This window comes from Puccinia triticina, chromosome 8A (genome assembly GCF_026914185.1).
Source record: "Puccinia triticina chromosome 8A, complete sequence".
Lineage (NCBI taxonomy): Eukaryota > Fungi > Basidiomycota > Pucciniomycetes > Pucciniales > Pucciniaceae > Puccinia > Puccinia triticina.
In genome coordinates, this window is record NC_070565.1 from 5382315 (window position 1) to 5404227 (window position 21913).

Here is a 21913-nt window from a genome sequence, read left to right on the forward strand (position 1 = left end):
TTGTTGAGGCTGGAATGCTGTTGCCTTGGCTGTTTGTAGACCAGGATGAAAAATCTTGCCTGTCCAACCAGTCTGCTTAGGCACTGCAAGTGCCCAGTTGAATATGGGACTGCACCACTCCAAAGGTGTTTTGGCCGTGGTCAAAAACATTATCATGCGTTATCATGCGTTACCACGCGTTATGGCTTGTTACCAGGCGTTGCGTTATCTTAAGATTTCAGATGGCTGATAAAAGCAAAGTTACGTTATCTACAGCCCTAATATTTTGCCGTTACTAATTACCGTGACGGGTTGCTGTAGTAACGAATATCGTTACGCTACCAAATTTGCCCCAGTAACGTAGCGTAACGTAACTACCCATTGTTGTTTGAGTGTTTGCTTGAGATCTCGCGCGGTTGGTGGTTACTTGTTGCGGTAGGGCTTTGTAGAAGGTGCAGACCCGCTTTGCAAATTTGTTGTATTTGAAGGGTTCTACCTCCAACAGTTTGAATTTTTGCACATCCGCTTGGAGGTCGTCCGGGAGGCCAAGGGTCATCCATTTGGCTAGGCTGATGTCCGAGATAATCAGGGGGTCTGATTTGTAATTAATCATCCTCTGCAGGGTTTGGGGTCGCGACTCAAATTGGGAGAACATTTCTCCCTTTTCCATCTTGAGGTTGCAGATTTTTGTTTTGAGTCCCTGTTGCCAGCGGATCGGGAGGGCGACTTCAAAGAGGGCTTCTTTGAAATCCTTCCACGGTTTGGTCAGGTAGCTCTTGGCTTTGTTGGAATAGAAGGATAAGAGGTTTGTTTCCTTGATTAGGGTCCCCACAATCCTTACTTTGTCATCATTGGACACTACCTTCTTTGTATCAAAGAAGATATCAAGTCCGTATATCCAGTTTAGAAACGGCTCCGTCTCTTGATAGGGACCAGTGTACACGGGGCCGTCCGCTGTGCGGAACCGACAGAGGTCGATGTGGTCATCTTGGCTTGTTGGCCCTCCCCCCCCAGTTTGTCTTTCTTTGCTGACGCTCGGATCAATGCCTCTTTGAGTCTTGCAAACTGCTCTGCATCCGCCAGGGCCCGGTCTTCTGCCACTTGCTGAGAAGCTAGAGCTCTCGAATTGGCAGCTCTCTGAGCGTCCAGGCTGGCTTGGTGCATTTGCATCGTCATTTGATACATTTGGTGGAGTATTGCCGCTCCATCTGGTCCAGCGCCTGTACCTTGCGGCTCGGGGGTTGTTGTTGGGATCGGGGTTGTCTCTTTTGCATCTGAGTTGGATGCCTTCCCCTTGTTTGGTTGGCTGTTCATTGGTGTGGCCGGGCGGGGGGGTTACTTGACGCTGGTGTCTGGGTGGTTGTTGCGAGAGGTGGAAGTTTGGCTGGTGCTGGTAGTGCTGGGGGCGTGGATAAGGAAGGGTTAAAAGTTCCCGTTGGTGGCGGAGGAGCTTTGATGGACCCGGGATCAACAGGCGACCACGCTGTGACAACAGGTGGTATGTTGTTATTGGCCGAGAAGAGAGAGGTCGCCGGACTACTGGGCAATCCCACCGCTTGTGGAAGGATTAGAGATTCTGACAGCGATGGGGGACACAAATGTACCTCCAGCGGGGCGGTGATGGGGATAGGCTGGGCGGCTAGTAAGGGTTGTGAGGATGCCGTGGTTAGAGGGCGGCTGCTATTGTGGGGGGCGTCCTGTTTCTGCTTCTCCGCAGCTGCTGCGGCTTGTTTTGCTCTGTTGGCCGCTCGTAGTAAGGCTTCGGGGTTGGTGATGGGGAGAAGATTGTTGGATGATGTGGTCCTCCTGGTGGACATGGGCAATGTGGGGTGCAAGCGATTGAGAGTAGAATTTGAGGCGAGGGGCCGGTGTTTGATGGCATGGGGGTGCGAGGCAAGAAGGTCTAGAAAAAAAAAGTGTAAGCGCTCACTGACAAGGCAAGGACAAGGGCGAGGGGCACGAGGGGGAGTTCTAGAACCTCTGTATCTGCTTTGCAAAGGGTCTAACTCAGGGGAAGTCTTAGTACTTCCCTACTAACTACAAAAGGGGAGAGAGAAAAAGGAAGGAAGGAATGGAAAAGGGATCTTGCTCACCTAACTCAGGGGAAGTCTTAGTACTTCCCTACTGAGTTAGGAGGGGGCGGGGGAACTGGGATTAAGAGAGCGCCCGGTCCGGCGTCTGTGACAGGCTGATGATTGTTCCTGTGAGTACGCGGGAGGCGCGGCTCACAGTACCATCCACCAAAAACTTCACTGCCAGCATATTTGGCTAGGTTGAAGTCATCCCAGTTTAACTGGGATGGACTCAACCAATTTAAAATGGGTTAATCTCAACCAATGAAATATAAAACTAAGGGGGGTCCCTTGGATTTAAATTGCATCAGTTGAGATCAACCAAGTTTAAATTGGTTGAGTGCATCACAGTTTAAATAGGATAAACTCAGCCCAGCCAATTATGCTGGCAGTGCTTAGAAGGTTGGGGATGGTCAGGGTTGAGATTTGGTGGTTCAAAGGAAAACACCACCAAATCTAAAATATCTCTCATGCAAGAATCCCTGATTAGTCATAAGTCCCTCCGGCATAGCCTCAGGCAAGTGAGGGACTTAGTTCAAAGCCAAATTTGAAACCCACGGCTTGGAAACTCAGGCAAGCAAACCAGAATCACAAGAATCCCTTCTTTCCGTCATTAAAACAGATATTAATACTGTATCAACCCCTGATATGTCCTTCCAATGTTCAAGGGAACAACTCTTTCTCTTGCCCCCTCAGTTGCGCAAAGCTCATTGCAACACACTCTGGAGGACTTTAGATAGCAATGACTAACTAATGTTTAGTGAGTGGGAAAAACCCTGCCTGAACCCGACCCAATTATCTAATTGGGTCTCAATGGGTTGGGTTGGTTTTTTAAAGAGAGGTCTGAGGGCTGCTCAAACCTGACCCAGAACCCATTGGGTCTTGGGTTTTCATCATGTGTACATATCCCTTTGATGTGGTAATACACATTCTCACGTCGCCGTTGGCTCCGGTGCCTCCGACGTCACCAATGCTAACTTGCTCAAAATCACCAGGGTCAGCCGCGCCGAAATGGTCCCGGGTGATGAACTACAGATCGAAGTTGTCGCTGCTGTATTGCATGTGTTCAGCAAAATGTGATAGCATTCAATGGCTGAAAATGTTCTTTGACTTCATCAAACAGAGGTTTAGAAAGGGCCTCAAATCGTTCACCAAGCGCCTCAGCAAGGTAAGTTTTTGTCTTCTCGATCATCTTATCAATCATACTATGAAATTTGGGTTCAGACGGCACACGTCGTTTTTTCAAGTAGCTGATGATGTGTTTGTATTCGCACAACATATCACCAAAAGCTCAAGATTGCATTTTAGGACGACCTTTTCTATTTGATTATGATTGCACTCTAGAATACCACAAAACAGGGGAGACTCTCACGTTTCAAGGAAACAAGGGTCGGCGAATTTCAGTACCTCCGGCATAGCCTCAGGCAAGTGAGGGACTTAGTTAAGTTCGGGTAATGCGGCCGTTGGACGTCAGTTGTCTGATCAACCCTGGTCGAAGAAGGAAAGGAACGTCCCGGCGGCCGATCAACAAAAAAAAGGGGGCCGTTGTCCGTTCATAGTGCAAGAGTGATTAAGTGTTGAGAGAGGCTCTTTCCTCCTTGGTGGGATCCCATTGACCCCGCCAAGGAAGAAAGGACTTGGTGGTTGGCTGTCTTGGGCAGCTTGTCGATTGCAAGGCTGGTCAAGACGGCCGTTTGTCCATGGCAAGTCACGATGGGGGGCAGGTGACGCGGGGATTGAAGGAGAGGAAGGTCAGGGTTGGGACCAGGTCCGAAATAATCAGGTGCAACGGGCCCGAGCGGCCAGAGGCGTAAATCAGAAGGCAGGCAAGGAAATATCAGGAGTCCAACAGACGGATCGAAGAGTCGGTGACATTGGCTTTAAAAAAAACGGCTGTTTGATTGGCCTGCCTGCTTCAAGTCTATAAGCTCCACTTTGAGCTCCGGGCGACGCAGCATTGCCACCATCAGTTGTAACTTGTAACTTGTACAGCTCCTCCCCGCTTCCCGATCCGCAATTCCCCGAGCAATTACAGACATACGCAAGTCCTCGTGCTCAGTTAGTGGAGGAATTTCCGTGCAATTTGGGACCCCCGCAGATGTTGGTTTGGACCCAAAAAGTCCAGATTTCCGCAGGGAAATCTAGCTTTTTGGGCTCTAGATCACTTCTGGGAGACCCGCAGATCTCAACGGAAAGTCATCCAGTAATGCGCGCCCGTGACCCCTGACATATCAGAACGCCCATGCCAGATTACACGACCACAGCGGTGAGGCGGGAGGTACTTATTCAAGTTAGATTCAGCCCGGTAATCAGTTTTGAAGAAGAGCAGAGCGGTTGCTTTTTATGGCACATAACCCTTTATCTCTACATCAGGTCTACCCACGGGCTGACCCAACCCGACCTCGCCACTATCACTGTTGGCGGTACTGCCAGGGCTGTCTTGATCTAGGGAAGCTTTTACACTCATCTATCTTTTTCCTCATGCTTCAATTTATTTGAGCAAACAACATGGTTCTTTTCGATAATAGAATGGCTCAGTAAATGAAAAAATGAATGGATTCTAGCAAGAAGTCACAAACAACTCCATCAGATGATCATTTGTGCACTGAGAGAGAAAAAGTCCAAACACCAGGGCCAAGATCTATTTTTGATCTGATTTCATAAAATTTGGACATGAAGTAACCAAAGTTGCCAATTTTTGCCCGGCTCTGATGCAGTATTCAGTTGGGGCATACTCGGAAACACTTCATCAGAAAGGTCTGATTTCAAATTCCACAGACATCTGCTCTGGCCAAAACCATGGCCATTAAAGTAACCGCTTCGACCTTTTAGACAAAATATGGTAATGAAGTTCAGAAGCAATCAGATAAATTCCCCAGGATCTGACTTCTATTTTTATTCAATCATGGATACGTACCTGAGCGGCAGTTGCAGCACAAGAGAGGGTAAAAGCAGCTGCTCCCTTCCGTCCAGGGTTCAGCCAAGATTCCCAACGAGTTTGATCTAGTTCAGTTGTGAAATTCCGAGATGTTGAGCTCTCCTATTTCTATTTCTATAAGCATGCGCGGAGAACAGACTTACTTTCTAATAAGCACATTTGAACTTCCTTTCCGCCTTTCCTAGTCTCGAAAAGCTTGCCTAAAAATAAAATAATTGGTAAGATTTCAAAAATATAGGGTTGATCAAGGCCACAAGTTTTTTCTACTAGACTTACCTCCTTTGTTAAAATAGTTTCTCCTGTAGCGATACGAGATCTCTTCCCCCCAGGAGGCAATAAAGCTGAAGGTCCACTCATCAGACCTCAGGCCTCTGGGATCAATCTTAAAAACTCTATTATGGGCTCCGGTAACATTTGGCTCGATAAAGTGTGACTTTTTAAAGCATGTATCGTCTTGCTGAAAGTTATAAAATGGATTCAGTTTTTATTATAAATTTTAAAATCCCAAAAATAGTGGTGGATACTTACGGAGTTGAGGAATAACACCGGTTGCAAGCTTGAGTCTCTCACCTGCGTAGTGGAAGTTCCTCTGCGAACATCTTGATAAGTCTTTTGGAACTGATATGCAAGAGCACCATTGGGATAATGGATTGTCAAGACACCTTGTGAGTAGTCTGGCTTATCATTCATGATGTAAGTGTTGGTGAAGGGAGGGTGGTCTTTGTCGTTGCTTCGGCGGACGAGCTTGGAAACAGAGTTTTGGGAATTTTGACTCGCAAAAACCATGCCTACTACAAGGCTGATGGTCACATTTAGACTAAAAACTTTCATGTTGGGATCGGAGTTAGGAAAGGTGGGATTTTTTCGAAGCAAAAATGTATTCGACTGAAATATTTATGGCCACGTGAAGTGTAACTTAGTAAGGAAAGAGAGAGGGTGTGGCAACCCCTCAAATCTCAAATGAGGTCGCCTTAAATATAGGCCTGTCTTCGTCATGTCTCGACTCCGGGTTTGGCCTGCCTTCTTCATTATCTGCTTGATAGGCTTTTCACCAAGCGATTCATGCTGCTGATAAAACTCTATGTGAAACATCCCCGCAAAAACTGGGTTTCGTTAAGCTACAAGTTTCTTTGACATCGATTTTTGAATGTCTTCGGCTGGTCGAGGCAATGCGAGTCAGTGGTCGAGCGGTATGTGGTTCATGAGACGCGATCGGATGAGGCGAGGTCAAAGCCTGTGCAGTTTCGCAGATTGTCAAGTTTGACTTCGAAGTGAGCGGAGGTGGAACCATCAATGGATTCACGGCTTGAACATTCCTTGAGCGGGTCCTGGTCCTGACAGGGTGCCAAGCTTTCGATCGCAGCAAAACCGAGTCGCCGAGATTCCAGACTAGAGGTTCGAAGTGAGCGGAGGTGGAACCATCAATGGATTCACGGCTTGAACATTCCTTGAGCGGGTCCTGGTCCTGACAGGGTGCCAAGCTTTCGATCGCAGCAAAACCGAGTCGCCGAGATTAATGACATATGCTAATGCACCGCTCAAAGCGCGAGGAGTCGGAGCATAAGTTCGAGCGAAACATGCGGGCAAAGTTTCAGAAGTATTGTCTTTTCGGTAAAGCTTGGAACCTTTCTTTTTTTTTTTTTTTGGTGGATCCATGAAGATTGCATATTTTTCATATCCAGTCCAAGTTTTGAGTTGACAGGTGTCAGACGCAGCCCAGAACTCAAAGCCATCATCCTCTGGAAGATGATCTTGAAGCAGGGTTCAGTAAAAACCGAGTTCAGATTCTGAACCGGAGCTCATTGTTGACCTAGCCCGCCCAGTACCAATGCGAGCGGACACTGCCCTCCGCCCCAACGGAGGGGCCCACCAAGAACCGGACCCGTTACACAAGCTGTAAGGGATATGAGGGTGGTGGGATACTTCAGCCAGAAGTTAATCTGGCCACTTGGAATAAATGCATAAAATAAAAAATAAAAAACCATCTCGTTCCAAGCTATTCGGAAAACACAATATGATCACTGCGTAAATTAATTCGTCGGACACGCCAGACCGACAAGTGCTCGGACTGGAATTACCCGGAGTCGAGTTCTGCAGTTTAGCACCGCCGGGTTGCTGGACTCGTCGGACCAAGTCGGTCCGATCACTCATCGGACTTGCTTGTCCGACAAGTTACTTCATGCAGTGTATATCTTGGGTGATTCAGATTCTCCTGGGCAAGACAAAGGAGGACCCAGGAAACCCCCCATAAATGACCGTAACCTAAAATCCAGAATTTGGCCAAAATTCATACATTTTTTGACCTCATTCATACACGTTTCGTGCGTACGCTCAGACCATCCGCACCGCGCGCTAAGGTAGCCCTACGGTGGACCTGGGCCGACATTGGTTGTGCCACCCAAAACAAAAACAAAAAATGAATTCTGACACCCGTGTCAGATACATACGCCAAGTACAGGCCGCGGTACATAGATACTGCAGTCTGCACTACGTCCACAACCCTCTTGGGTTCATAGGGCATGCCCCCAACCCTTCCGCCAGAACAAGCCCATGAGCTCCGGGCCAGGCCCGCTGATCAGGACCGCGCACACTCCGAACTGAGTCGGACCAGACCTCGGATTGGCCGCCGGTCCCATAAAAATAAATACATACATATAAGACCGTGCTCACTACAACAGCACCCAGTCCACCGGACGCAGACCTTGTTGACAAAAAAAAGGTTCCCTCTATGGCCGCGCTACCGTGGCACTGCAGCAAAGTTGCGCTTCCCACCACATGCTCTCGCCTTACATATTCCCAAATCATTCACTCACGCCAAAACCATCAAAAAATGCAAACAACCAAGAAATATGATGATTAGAGCCGGCCTCATACAACACAACTTGTATGGATACATGGGGTTGTCTTTGAATAGCACAAGCAGTAAAAGGCTTAGAGAAAACCGGCCGGAGTTTTGGAGAGACGCAGCCTTGGGGAAGGATTCTATGTATATTTTGTGGATGTGGTTTACAAGCCAGTTGCAGCCCTCTATGGTACGCAAAAATTGCATGGATAAGAAAGGATAATGGTTAAATGAGCGGAATCTTGATTTACTCGAACTGCCATGAGATCTACGTCGTTTATATAGCAGAGGGATGAAGTTCAAAAGTGTGTGTTGCTGGTCAGCACCGAGAGCCTGTGGGCAAGCTCGCCAGAGAGAGCGCGAGAGAAAATTCTTACCGGTAAGACGCCCTGGTCCATGTTGCCAATGGCCTGGTAGGCTGAAGGCAAAAGATCGAGAGAGCTGAAGGCACCGCCAGGACACTGGGTAGCGGAAAGATGGACTTGCAGTCACTTGGGTTTTTGGGAGCATCATCATGAGAATGGCTGTTAGGCACGCACTTTGTCGGTCACCTGTGCTTTCACAGTTTTCCCGGTGGCATCGTTCTTGATGGAGACCGTCTTGTGACACGGCAAGCCGCCCTTGCACTATTCCGAGAAAGAGAGAGAAAAGGTCAGTATTCTTGACAAGCCAGGGGCGCAAGGGAAAGCAAAGCGGCAGCAGACCTGTGCTTGATTCATAGCCATGATGAAGTCGCTCTGCAAATTTGTGTTGTTGCAGGCGCGAAGTGAGTAGCCTTGCCGCTGAACCGGCGCGCGAGGTGGGATTTGCGGGTGGAGATGGGTGTGGCCAGGGTGCTGGCAACGGAGACAAGGAGGAAAAAGGAGAGGCTGCAGATCATTGGGCTCATCATGTTGGCACACGGGGTTCAAGTTAAACATATGTTTATGTGGAGCTTGCAGGTTGGCTTGGAGAAGACTGGAGTTCTCGCGTGGTTAGGTGGTTATGGGGGGATACTGAGGAATAGGATGGGAAGTGTGTTCTTTCGCCGGGGAGGCTTGGCCTATTTATGTCTGTTTGTCCGTCCCCCATCCTGCCACTCTCTTGGGAGGAGGGACGGCCAGGCCTGCTTGCATCACTTTGCCGGCATATTTTTGGGGCGCTCGCCTTGATTGTTTTTTTCAGGCGAGAACAAACAGACTGCTGCAGCTCGCGGATATAGAAAGAAGCTTTATTTTGTCAACAAGCACCACCACCAAAAGCAAGGCAATGGGTGCACATTGCCATGATTAAAACATTGGTGTTAGGTAAGAATCACTTGTATGATAGCTTTGGGTTGAAATAATATCACTACCTTTTAATTCTGATGTGATGTCCAGTTTAGCTCAATTTTACAATTCACAAACACATTCTTGGAATTCCTGAGCTTTTTTTGAGTACTCAAGAGCAGCTTTCAGCAAATTTATTGTGATACAAGTATTTTTCTTTTCTGCCCTTACTCTGAAAACTGGTAGAAATTTTGTAGGCAAAGCAGGCATGTCCTGAGGCCTGGATGTCACCTTTTTTTTTTTTTTTTCTTTTTCAATTTGTATTGATCTCAAGACCAAAACACAAAAAACTGTTATAATCCAACCAGACATATTGAGGCAGGATGCCTAGAATGACTATTGTACTTTGATTGAGATGAGATGCTTGTCAGGATTGCAGATCTGAGGGATGATTTGATCTGTGCTCAAGAAACCGGGTAATTCTATCTTCACAGATGATGTTGAAAAAACATTCAGTTGTAAACACATTCAAAACTCTCCTATAAACGTTTTACCCAAAATGTACAAGTTAACCCGGATGTCAAAGTTAAGGGAGAACTGCAATGAGCTCCCAGATTGGGTGATTGTTCTATATCACATCAAGTATTTGAGAGTTGTTTTCAACCAAACTAGCCATGTGTATGTATTGTGTGTACACTTTTGTGTTCATGAACTCAAATACTTTGCTTTTTGCTTTGGGGGTACAGGTCGCTGACCCATGCTTACGGAGGCGGCACACACAGATGGGTTGATAACGATTCAGCCAAACAACGCAATCATCAGATGAAGTTTTGGCACCAATCCACAAGATTTTGCTCAACCAAAGGTGGTTTTTACGTTTGCAAGCAGCCGATTGGAAAGCTTGGTGCCACACAGCCAATCCAAAAGCTTGACCTGACTTGCCACACAGCAGACGCAACTAGATATCCACTCTGTTTTGCTCATCTTCTGTCATCTATCTATCCACTATTTTTGGTAAATACTAACTGTCCATTTTCTTCTAAAACAAAATGACCCCAGAGCAGCAAGATACCCAAACCAAAAACGTGCAAAACTTCAAATGCCTAGGAACAATATCCAGCAATTGCATCATGGTTGATTGCCTTCGAGGGTCAATCAAATACCCAAGCCAAACACAAGCGCTCCTTCAAAAAGGACCAGAAGCCATCAAAGTTTTTACCTGGCCAGGGGCAGAGATTGGTCATGGCAGCGAACCCCTATCCCAAGTTTTGAGGAAGTTGCTCGTAGGCCCTATTGGCACATTCTCAACGGAGCTGAATACCTTTCTAACTGGTCAAAACTCCGCAACATCACACCCAACGGTCATTGTGGATGCCTCCGTTTTCGCGTCCCCCACACCAACACCAACGCTCACCGTAATCGTAATACCTTTCTCACCTTCTGAACATGCTGCCGAGGTACTCGGGATGTTTGAAGAAAGTAATCTGAAACTTGAAGTTGTTGAAGGCTACCGTCCAGAAAAATGCTTGGGCATTCCCCATTCTTTGCATGCCAAGGTTGGGCGACAGTTGGCACCAACAAAATTGGTCCATGGCTGCAAAACACCCCTCTTGACGCACCTGCAACAAGCCGTGGAATTCATTACGAAGTTAGAATACCCGGAATCAACAATACTGTCTGAATTTTGGAATTCTTTGACCTGCGAGTGGCTGAAGCAAGCGTTTTACCGCAAAGTGAATACGGGGAGAACCCAGGAGCAGATTAATCATAACAATCAAGGATCAATTCTGGCTGACAATATGGGGCTTGGAAAGAATTTAACTTTGCTAGCGCTGATTCTAACTTTGAAGAATGCGGCTGAATCCTTTGCTAATACGAAAGAGGAAAACGCAAGGGCAACCTTAATGATATGCCCATTATTGACCTTGGCAAATTGGGAGGCGGAGATCAAAAAGAACCTTGACCTGAGTCACACTAAATATGTGGTTTATCATGGAGAAGAGCAAAAAAAGTGGACGGCACTAACTCTTGGGGCCAATGATATTGTTCTAGTAACTTATGACACTGTAGTAAATTATTATGAGTCCAGGTGTGATGCGTTGTTTGCAGCAACCTGGTTTCACACCATATTAGAAGAGTCCCAGTGAGTTAATTGTGCTCTTTGGGATTTTGTAGAACAAACCGCTGATTAGAGTTTTTTTGACTAGTGTGATCCGTGACCCAGCAACAAAGCGAAGCAGGGCCATTCTGGCTTTGAGGAAGCAACAAAAACTATGCTTGACGGGAACGCCTCTGCAGAATCACTTGAGTGACCTGTACACCTTACTACAATTTTTAGGAGTGGACCCGTGGTCAAGGGAAGAAGTATGGCAGCCATTCATCAAACTAAATATACAATGTAAATCAGCAAAGGCCATTGAATTGCTTCAACAACTGCTGGCAAATGTGTCGTTGAGGAGACTGAAAACCGATGTGCTCCAGCTCCCACCTAAAGTCGAGGAATATGTAGGCCTATTGCTGCCGGAACCTTGGCAGGAAGACTACCGCAACCGATATCACAATTTTTCCGACAGGTTTGGAGTCAACCAAGGCAGTGGTAGCTGGGATTCTTCGGAATTTTTTCAAGAATTAACAATACCGCGACTGTATTGTGATCACCCAGGTTTGATTGATGGATGCAAAATATATGACCTACCAAAGAAGGAAACAGCTTGGCGTGATAGTCCAAAAATCGTACATTTGATGACAGATTTGAAGGGACACTTGTACTTGGAGCAAGGTGGCAAAGTTCCAAAGGCGGCCATTTTCTCTCAGTGGACATCTTTCCTGGAGATGTGAGTGGTTCAATTGGTGTGAAATTTTTACGTGAAATATATAAACAAGTTGCTGAAGATTGTTTCCAGTGTGAGTGTCGCACTGGTTGCAGAAGGGATTGCCTTTGAACAACTAGATGGCAGCCGCTCATTACAGCAGAGGGAACATAGCTTAGCCACAATTAGGCATGATCCTAATGTTTGAGTCCTTCTGGCAACGATTGGGGCAGGTGGGGTGGGGATTGACCTGACATGTACACAGAAAGTCTACTTGATGGTGAGTACAGTGAGTGTGAATGCAGGGCATTTGGGCACTTATAAAGACGCACTCCAGGACCCATGTTGGAATCCGAGCCTAGAAAGTCAGGCAACGGATTGTGCCTATTGGCTAGGCCAAACCTGCACTACTCAGATAGTTTGTTACTTCATACAAGGGAGCATTGAAGTAAATATAATCAAGGTGCGCTATATACAGGACTCTTCCAAATTCAGGTCTAAAATATATAAACTGATGAATATCTATGTGTCAAACTTCATACATAGATCCAAAAAAGGAAAAAGGAGCTAGCACAGTAAGAAATTTCAATGTACGTCCAGGAAGATACCAAGCTGATTTGAGTGAATACACAGTTTAGTGTTAAATCAAAACAGTGACATCACAAAGCAGGTCGTAAAGATAATGATGGAATAAATTCATTGACAACGGTGTGGTGGTCAAACTGGTTCAGGGCCTCAAGACTGTCCAAATCAACAAGTCATGATCAAGATCATCAACTTCAAGGAACCACCCTCAAGATCAAGACTCAAGCCTCAAGATCCTCAAGGCTCAAGATTCAAATCCCAAGATTCTCTCAGATCCTCCTTGGCCCTTTTCCCCCACTCTCCTCATTCTCACTTCCCTTTCCCTCCCCTTTCCCACTTTTTCTCTTTCTTGGTCCTAACACAGAATGTACTGTGGGTTTATTTGTGAATTGTGTCTTTCTTTCCTCTGTATTTTTTTCCGTTTCTTTCTCCTATGGTTTCTTCTTCCTCATTTCTTAGATTTTATTGTCTCTTTGTTTCCTTGATTCCTCTTCTTGTTTTATTTTTTTGTTTCCTTTCTTTGTGTTGTTTCTTCTCCTATCTTTCTGTTGTCTGTGGTGGGTGCGCGAGGAGATGATGACATGTCTGTGACAGGCCTCCAGGAATCCAAGTTCCAGGCAAACTTGGAGGATAGGAGGCCATAGCATCCTGTTCTGATCCAAGTCAGGGGGTTATCAAATTTCAAGAATCTTTTTCCAAGTCCCAAGAGTCCAAATCCCAGAGTCCAATCACCCATCCAGAATCATTCCCCATCAAAACAAACCGCCGCCAACACTGGGTCGCTACGCTAACCATAGCGGTTAGCTTAGCGTAGCGCAGCGCAAATGCGCTATTTTTTAGCGTAGCGTTAGCGCAATTGCACGCATATGCGCTAACGCTACGCAGCTATTTTAGCTGATAGCGTAGCGTTAGCGTAGATGCGCGCAATTGCGCTAACGCTACACATGCAGGGCGCAAAAGAGCGCGCGCTACAGCGCCTTTAGTGGGAAAAAAGGGCTTTTTTCCGCTAAAAGCGCTGTAGCGCAGCGCAGCGTAGCGTAGAGACTGTAGCGGCGCGCTTACGCTAACAAAGAATTGGCGCGCTGTTAGCGCCGCTGAAAATTAGCACAGCGTAGCGGCGCTAACAGCGCGCTAACGCTATGCAAAATAGAGGGGCGCTTTTTGCCGCTACGCTAACGCGTAGCGCTGAAATAGCGTAGCGACCCAGTGTTGCCGCCGCCAAGGATCCAAACCCCGGCGAAACAAATCAAAACCACTTCCCCAAAACGCTATCAACTTGAATCCCTACGACTTCTTTCTGGACCATCCAAGAGGGCAGCCACCAGGCACTTTTTTCCCCTCCCAGCGCTGCCGCTGGCCTAGCACCGGAAAGAGCTCCATATTTGGTCCCCCAAGCCGGGATCAAACCAGCGACCTCAAGATTTACAGTCTTGGCTGTGGTTTTGAGGCGTTTGGTGGTTGCAAATTTACTTTACTTTGTCTTCTGATTTCTATACGCTTGAATTCTGAGAATCCTAGCTGAACCCGCTTTGATTTGATTCCAAATCAATTCTTGAGCATTCGCGACACAAGGCGCGGAGTCCTTTGAGGCGCCAACGGTGCCTCAGAGCACATCCCATCCATTCATCGCCGTTGATCTCGTTTCAGGATTTGGTCCCGTCCCCGTTTGAGGATCAAGACGTTTCCGGTCCTCAATCCTCCTTCCTTCTTTTTTAGAGTGTTCAGCAGCGGGGCATAGGAGAGCTACAAGTAAGTCCCCTCCATAGTGCACCTCCAGGGTTCTCTACACACGTTTTCAAAGCATCACTTTAGCCACTCTTGTGAGCCCCTCGGATCCGCGGTCTCCTCTTTAGGTCCTGTTTGGTCGAGTTTGGTCAAGGCGGACCATATCTTTCCAGCTCAGATGGTTGAAATCATACCTCAAGATCAAGATCTCGCGTTTGACGGTACCAATGTCGAGGAATTTCTCAAATCTTATCAGATGGCGGCCCGAGCCAATGGAGCCTTGGAATATGATATGGCTCAGCAGATTTGTTTCTTCCTTCGCACAAAAGAGTTGATGGATGTGGTTGCGACCCTGGATGGCTTCAAGGATCATGATTGGAGAAAGCTCAAGGCATCTATGCTCTCCTACTGGGGACTGGTTGAGACAGCTCAGTTCACCCTTCAGCATTTGGAAGACTTGATGCAGTACTGGTCGGTGAAGGAAGGGATCTCTCCCGCCAAAGATTATCCTTACTTTTGCCTATCTTTTGGACCAATCTGCTGTTATCTACTTTGGGATGAAGATATTGATGAAGAAGAAATTCAACAACTCCAATATCAAGCTTTTTGTTTGGCTTATTGGCTCTCTTTGCTCCACTCATCTAGTTCATCGGAGGTGATCGATCGACCGGCAATAACAAATCGGACTACTCATTTGGAGCCACCTTCAACCCGGTTTGTGGACAGCTTGCCCAAGACATCTCTGGAACTCGATACAGGAGATTGGGACACAGAGTCGGATTCTTCTGATGAGTCAACTGAAGAGCCAAGTCGCGCCTTTTCCCAGCCCCCACAACCGTCAAGTGCGAGTTGCAGAAGCCGCCAACTATTTGATCCTCCCGCCGTTGTTGCATCCAAGCCTCTTGCTAGAGCTGAACCAGAAGAGAGATGTACGGGTGTTGAGTTGGAGCCTTTTGATCCATTGAATGAAGGGCTGTGTTACGCTGATCCTGCCAGAGAATTTCCTGAAGATTCTGAGACCTTTGAATCTCTTCCGGGTCCGCGTGTTGTTGAAGATTTTACGCCGACAGCCTGCTACAAGTTTTCCGATCTTCTTTATACGTCCGCCAATCCCGAGCCTTTCGAGCGATCAACTGAAGAGTTAAGTCATCCTGAAGCCACACTCAGTCGGAATCGATATCCTCAACGGAGCCTTCAGATCGATCACCTGTCAAGCCAAGCTTCCCTGAGGCCTCTCTACGGAATCCAATCTTGTCGCCTGCGAACTTGGAAGGCAGACTGCAAATCCTCTCTGATCCACAAGTTGTTGTTAGTTTTCACAGAACTAAGAGATTTAATTTCATTGTGAGAAAGAGGTCTATCTGTCAGGCACAGAGACTTAGAGAAGAAAAGGAAACAACTATTACCTAAGAGCGGATTGGAGGCCGACTCTGGTAATGAGATTTGAGGAAAGTTGAATTGAAAAGGGCTGCAAAGCAGCTTGGACCACGCGTAGGCGGCTGAAGACAGATGTGTTTGTAGGGTGGATCGGTCACTGCGAGAGTCGTCAGTGACTGGGCTTCCTGAGAGTAAGCTTAGGAGATTTTTCTCTTACAGGGACTCGGTAGGCGTTGCGCTCAACACTAGCCAATCCAAGCTGTGAGATTGCAGGAGCTGCCGATTTCTATGTCCAAGTGACGGCGGTCAGCTTCTGTCAATCCTGACTTGGCACTGCAGCGCAGGACTTACCTCCTCTTGAGGGGCTGGTGATCCTGTCGCTGAGGCTTGAACCGGAACGGTCCGGGTTGGCGTCAGAAGCTGGCGTGCTGTATCATAGAGAGGACTCTCGTCAGCATTGCTGTCCTAGCTTTGACGATCCCAGCTTACCTACTCACCTTGAGAAGGTTTGGGTTTGCTTGGGTCGCTTGGGCGCTTCGTCTGTTGCTGACGTGGCTACAGGGGAGCAGAGGATTTAGCGTTAGCTTGATCCTACTGCCTGAGAGGAGCGTCATGCATATGCATGCGCCTGAGGGTCCGAGCTTAACTAAGCCTCTCGATCGGAGGGTCGGGGGGGCCCGACCCCGCGTCCCGAAGGGACGCTCTCCGAAGGAGAGGCTTACTTGTAAAGTCAGACCCGCGGCCTGAGGACAGCCAAATTTTGGCAGGGAAATGATAAAAAATAAACTCAAGACAGAATTCCAACTAAACCACAAATCCTTTTTAAACGCCTCTTGGCATGGTTATAGCTTCCCATCTTGGGAATCTGCTGGCTTTTATTTGGTAAAATTTGGCCATAAATAGCCTGCTCAGCAGACTTTTTTGCAAGGGCATTCGCAGGTTTGGTGAATTAAAGTTTGTTGACCCTCCGGATTATAATTTCTTCGGATCAGACAAAGTCTCACGGTTTTTTTCAAGTATCAACTTACAAACATACAGTTATACAATTTTGATGGAAATTTTAAATTGGGTCCACAATGTACCTTTACAGTTGAACTCTGCCAACGATGACTAGAAAATCGAAACGCATCCCGACGGCAAATCGCCATCTAAGCACTCCATCCGTAAAGGCGAAGCAAAGTAAACCGGCACAAAAGACGAGTCCACAATCAACTGGAAGTACTCCAAAGAAACTCAATACCGGCGTGACCATCCTCAAGAAGCTTCTTCAAAGCAACGACTCGGATTTAAAGGCGGCAATTGCATCCCAAGCGAAGAGGTTCTACGGCGGCGAAGAAGCCAAACCCCTTCAAATCGATGCGGTTGCAAATCTTGCGCGGGGTCGGAACACGTTTCTGTTGGCTGGGACTGGATTCGGAAAGTCGAGAATATCCGAAATCTACTTTAAGCTCTTGCCTCAAAACGCAAAGCCTGTTGTTCTTGTTCTGAACCCCCTGGATGCCTTGGGGGACAATCAAGTGGCCGAGAAAAAAGGCAAATTCACTGCCATCAATTTAACAAAGCTTACTTTCAACAAAAACGTAGCGGAGGAAATCAAGTAGGGCGATTATAATTTTGTGTATCTCAGCCCGGAGATATTTTTGAACAACAAGCTTTGGGATTCGGTATACTTCAGCACAGAATTCCAGCAACGACTTGCCTTGGTAGTGGTAGACGAGGCTCACATGGTGTACCTTTGGGGACTAGTGGAGAGTAATGGAAGGAGAGTGAATGCGGTCTTTATTCGACTGGAAGACATCAGAATCTTTCGACCGTCTTACGGTAAAATTGCGGTGCACTTACAATTTCAAAACAGCGCACCTATACTGCTTCTTTCAGCGACTTGCCGACCAGTTGCGATGGATGCCATCTTGAAAAGCTTGAAATTGACGCAGGATCTAGTTGACATCATGCGAGGTGAATTGACTCGGACGGAAATTCGTATCATCCGCATCAAAATGAATTCTTCGCTGCAATCAAACTTGGACCTACTAAATGTTTTCCCTTTGAAAGAGAAGAATTCGAATGAAGATCTTGTACCCACTTTGATCTACAGCGGAACTCGTGCTCGAACGCTTACAGTTTTGAAAGTGCTTGACATGGCCCGGGGGACCCCTCAAAATTGTTTGGATCCAAATAATACTTTGGCAAGGCGATTTCATGCTTGTACCGGCGATAAAGATAAAGATTTGGTCGTTGAAGGGTTTTCGAACGGGAAATTTCCCATAATATCCTCGACAATGGCCCTTGGCCTCGGGCAAAATTGGAAGCGCGTTAGGTGTGTCATCCACATGGGCAGGGCCGATCCTGCAAATATACTTCAAATGATTGGAAGGTACAGCTGAATACACTCTTATCTGTCGAAATAATGATTTTTGGTTACTTACATGAGTTATTTCCTGCTCCAGGTGTGGGAGAGATGGGAAGAATGGTCTTGCAATCCTCTTCGTCGAAGGAAATCGGAAGGGGGGAAAAAATACAATGAATGATTTTACGAATATTCATCAACAGTCGGATGATGATCGTATGGACGCACTTGCTATTACCCCTCTATGCCTTCGAGTGGTATTCGCGATAGACAACAAACACGGCTATATCCCTCTTTCCAAGGATGATCCGCACTACATCGCCGAGATTGAACGCGAGAAAGCTCTGAAGTTTCTACCATGCAGTTGCAGCAATTGCAACTTTGAATCCGGAGACAAACTTGTCCGAAACCTCAAGGAATTAACCCAAGACAACTTTGACGACGCGATGATCGATCAGCTAGAATTCTCAGATTCGACTAACATCAATCCTAACAAGAGAAAGCACACTCGTCATGCTGGAAAAACCTCGCTGGGTTGTGAGGAAGATCAGGCCATTGTCCACAAATTCAAAGATCTCTTGCTCTCGTCTTTCCACGAGTATTATGACACTCGGATGGGCAGATCATCTCGGTTTGCTGGCCGTGATGTATTCCGCGAAGAGCACGCCAACGCAATCATTTCTAATCTCGATGAATTACAAGATATGTCCAATCTAAAAAAACTGATCGGTGGCGAGGCCATAGATGGACAACTCCAGTTTTTGATGGATTTAATTACTAGATTCAAAGGCGATGTGAGCTATCAACAACATATCATGAATCAAGAGCGACTGAAGGAGGAAGCGGAGGAGGCCAAGAAGGCAAAGAGAAGGGAATCGGCTGCTCGCTACCGAGCAAACAAGCGAATGAAGGCACTTGCAGCCTCTCAAAGCAACTCGACCGAGAGGTCGATAATGTGCGGGTTACATTTCAAAACAAGTCTCGGGGGTGACTGTTTGTTCATTTTCTTCGTGATCTTCTTCTTCAAGATCAGTTGGATCTTCTTGGACAATACTTTGGTTTAGTTCTCCGGCAGGAGCATCCCAGAAGAAATGCAATTTTAGTCGAGATATTTTTCCCGAAGTTATATCATTCTGAAGAACTTTAAGTCCTTCTAACAAGAGGTCTTTGCAGTCTGGAACAGATTGCTTCGTGTCTTTGTGGTCTTTATCCGTGATGTCTTCATTACGAGCCATGCGAACAAACATTTCAAGTGATTGAGTGGTGATATCGTTCTTGTGAGATTGATAGACCAATCGCCCACCCCTTTCCATCCTAAGGCTGAGGAACATTGAACGGAGCTGGATAGAGAGTCAGATGTGAAATCTTGTCTTTTTAAATGCGGTCATGGCTCACCAAGTTCATGTTTAACGAAAAAATCTCCTGCAACCTTTCGACCCGGGTGCCAAAGCCAGTTTGATTATAAAGGAATTTCAGCGAGTAATTCTGCAGCTCCAGATAGTAATCCTTGGCAACAAAATGGTTTTGCCGGCCACTTGGTGACATGAGAAGAGTGTGGAGAATATACTTGCTAACGTCGGGGGGAAGTATATTCTGGAGGAGAAGGACCATGCGAGGTAGGTAAGATCGATAGTTCACGAGTCCCGGTAGCGCCTGAGTCATGATTGACCAGATTTTCCACATTTTCATGACTCGACCAATATCTCCTGCCTTCATGGCACGATTAGCCTCCACAACGGTGGAAAAGTCATGCAAACGGAGGAGAAGTGCATGTAACTTTGGTGAGCTGTCTCTAGAGGTGGCTCGGCGAGCCTCGGGTGAAAAGAATTTGGTATAGCACGCTTCTATGGTTTCGTTCCATTGAGTGGTAGCAATCTTTGGTTGCACATTGGGAATAGGTTCATTTTCGGTGCCCATCATTAAACTAAAACATACAAAAATTAGCACGAGAGTAGAGTATTCATTCAGAGTGAAAAACACAACAGCCGTACCGAAGACAATAAAAAATGGTTGCCTCATGGACTTTTTCGATATTGTTAATCATAGACGTGAAGTCCTTTTTAGGGATAGCCTTCTCCGGAGGGATTCCCAGTGCATGCAAGTACTGCCAGGCGCCAAGATCATTTGATCGCTCTTGGTCTCCGAAGTGTGCTGTCAAGATACTCTGTGCAATGTTCCACAGGGTGTGTGAAGCCCCCAGCTGAAAAGAGATATTGTGAAGTCGGTGATCAGGAAAATTGCTTGGGGTGCGCAGCGTCCGAAGTGAGTTGAAGTTCTGAGATGTCCCGAGGTCTCCATCAATGAGCTGAACTCGCGAGCAAAACTCCTCTGGCTTTAGGCCGATTTGATTGATGATCATTTCGATAACTTGTCCAAAGCCTTCCGCGGAATTATCAGAAGCTTTCATGAGCTTCAGCATCTGAATTTTTGGTGGCGAGCAGTCTATCGGATCAATCGGAGGAGGCTTCCTTGAGATTGCCAATTTTGGATCTAATGGTTGTGCTATGTAATGATACATGACTTGTGCAATTTGGCTTTTAAGAACTTCCTCAAAATGTATGTTCTCTTCATACGTTGGCAGGAACAGAGATGGTTGAATTTCGAAATCAGGAAGATGGCTGAGGGCTGTGTAATACGAGTCTAATGTAAATTTGGTGTGATCGACAGAGGCTAAAAGGGATGGCGGTGGATGATGGATATAGCCCCAGGTGCCATGAAACATCATTGATCGATGGCCAATTGAATGTGTATGCACACGTTGCTCCATGTTGACATTATCGATGCACAAACTTGGGCCCAATGGAAAGCTTTCATTGAGCTTCATTGCCGTCTTCAGTTCAGATGCCGCACAAGAAGATAAAACCGTGAGAGCACTGATTGCGGTTTGTCGACAGGATGTAAGACCAATTAGGTGGAGATATTCATTCATCCGCTCAGTCAAGCCAGCTGAAACAAATCGTATGCTATTAAAAAGCTGAAGTCCATTGTGTCGGCGGTTCCTAGCAGACGAAACCATGGAACAAATGGTTGCAGCAATCTGAATTATTGGCCAGTCAGTTTAGGATTTGAGTGTGGATGAGTGTTGGGTGACTTGTGAGTTCTGGGTGAGGAACTGGGGAGCAGGCCACTGGGGGTGGAGAGAGCTCCTTTTATAGACAAAAGTGGAGCCCCAAAGGGGCTTGTGGGTTAGGGTTTCAGCTAATCTAGACAACAGGGTGAGGGATTTTAGCTGGTGGGAGTAGATACAAATGATGTCATAACCCCTCAGGGGCGCATGAATGGTGTCAGAATATACAACAGAACATTCTAACGCATGCATGAGGTGACAGTAGACTGCATGAGCTGTCATACAGGGGGAATTAGTGTATACACAACTCTGAGGCTGCAGAAACAGTGTAAATGATGTCATCCTATGTATATAAAGGAGTGTATGTAGTTAATATGTAATGAGTGTAGCCTGACAGGGAGATGTTTGTTTGTATCCTGTGATATGTATAAGTGTACTACTGTGAAACTTGGGTTGAGGCAGGTGACAGCTGGGTTACTGGGGCTGGCCATGTGATATGTGTCCATGAGGTGTAACTTTCACGCTAGAGGGGGTCCAGGGGTGCTTCCAGTGGTGACTAGGGGTGAAATTGGCCGTAGAATCCATTTCTGAGGTCCATTTGATGGTATCTTGAAGCCTAGTATGAGTAATTATGTGGCATAGAAAAAACTTTTTATTTTTCCACTTTTCCATCTACCACACCGGTCATTGAGGGGAATGTTCACTCCTCTCAACGACCGGAGCGGACCCAGTCATCGAGGGAAGTGTGTACTCCTCTCAATAACCGGAACGTCCCAGGCATTCTTGGAGGAGTACATACTCCTCTTGGTGACCTGGTTGCTCCGGTTGTCGAGAGGAGTGAACACTCCCCTCAATGACCGGAACGGGCCCGGTCATTGAGGGGGTGTTCACTCCTCTCGATTGAGGTGAACCGGAACGGACCCG

At 46.8% G+C, this 21913-nt stretch overlaps 3 protein-coding genes across 3 annotated transcripts; all 3 read right to left on the reverse strand.

Moving 5' to 3' along the window:
- Nucleotides 1–4816: 4816 nt before the first annotated feature.
- On the reverse strand, nt 4817–5820 carry PtA15_8A576 (uncharacterized protein; the record flags this gene model as incomplete). The annotated part of the gene is made up of 5 exons (XM_053172019.1): nt 4817–4876; nt 4969–5054; nt 5133–5189; nt 5266–5446; nt 5518–5820. 5 exons carry the CDS (start codon nt 5818–5820, stop codon nt 4817–4819), a joined length of 687 nt encoding a protein of 228 aa, XP_053023225.1.
- Nucleotides 5821–8078: 2258 nt separating this feature from the next.
- Nucleotides 8079–8556, reverse strand: PtA15_8A577 (uncharacterized protein; the record flags this gene model as incomplete). Its single annotated transcript, XM_053172020.1, has 4 exons — nt 8079–8099; nt 8209–8292; nt 8371–8457; nt 8536–8556. 4 exons carry the CDS (start codon nt 8554–8556, stop codon nt 8079–8081), a joined length of 213 nt encoding a protein of 70 aa, XP_053023226.1.
- A 10328-nt stretch (nt 8557–18884) lies between these two features.
- PtA15_8A578 (uncharacterized protein) lies at nt 18885–19253 on the reverse strand (the record flags this gene model as incomplete). The annotated part of the gene is made up of 1 exon (XM_053172021.1): nt 18885–19253. The coding sequence occupies one exon, from the start codon at nt 19251–19253 to the stop codon at nt 18885–18887; it is 369 nt and encodes a 122-aa protein (XP_053023227.1).
- Nucleotides 19254–21913: the final 2660 nt, after the last annotated feature.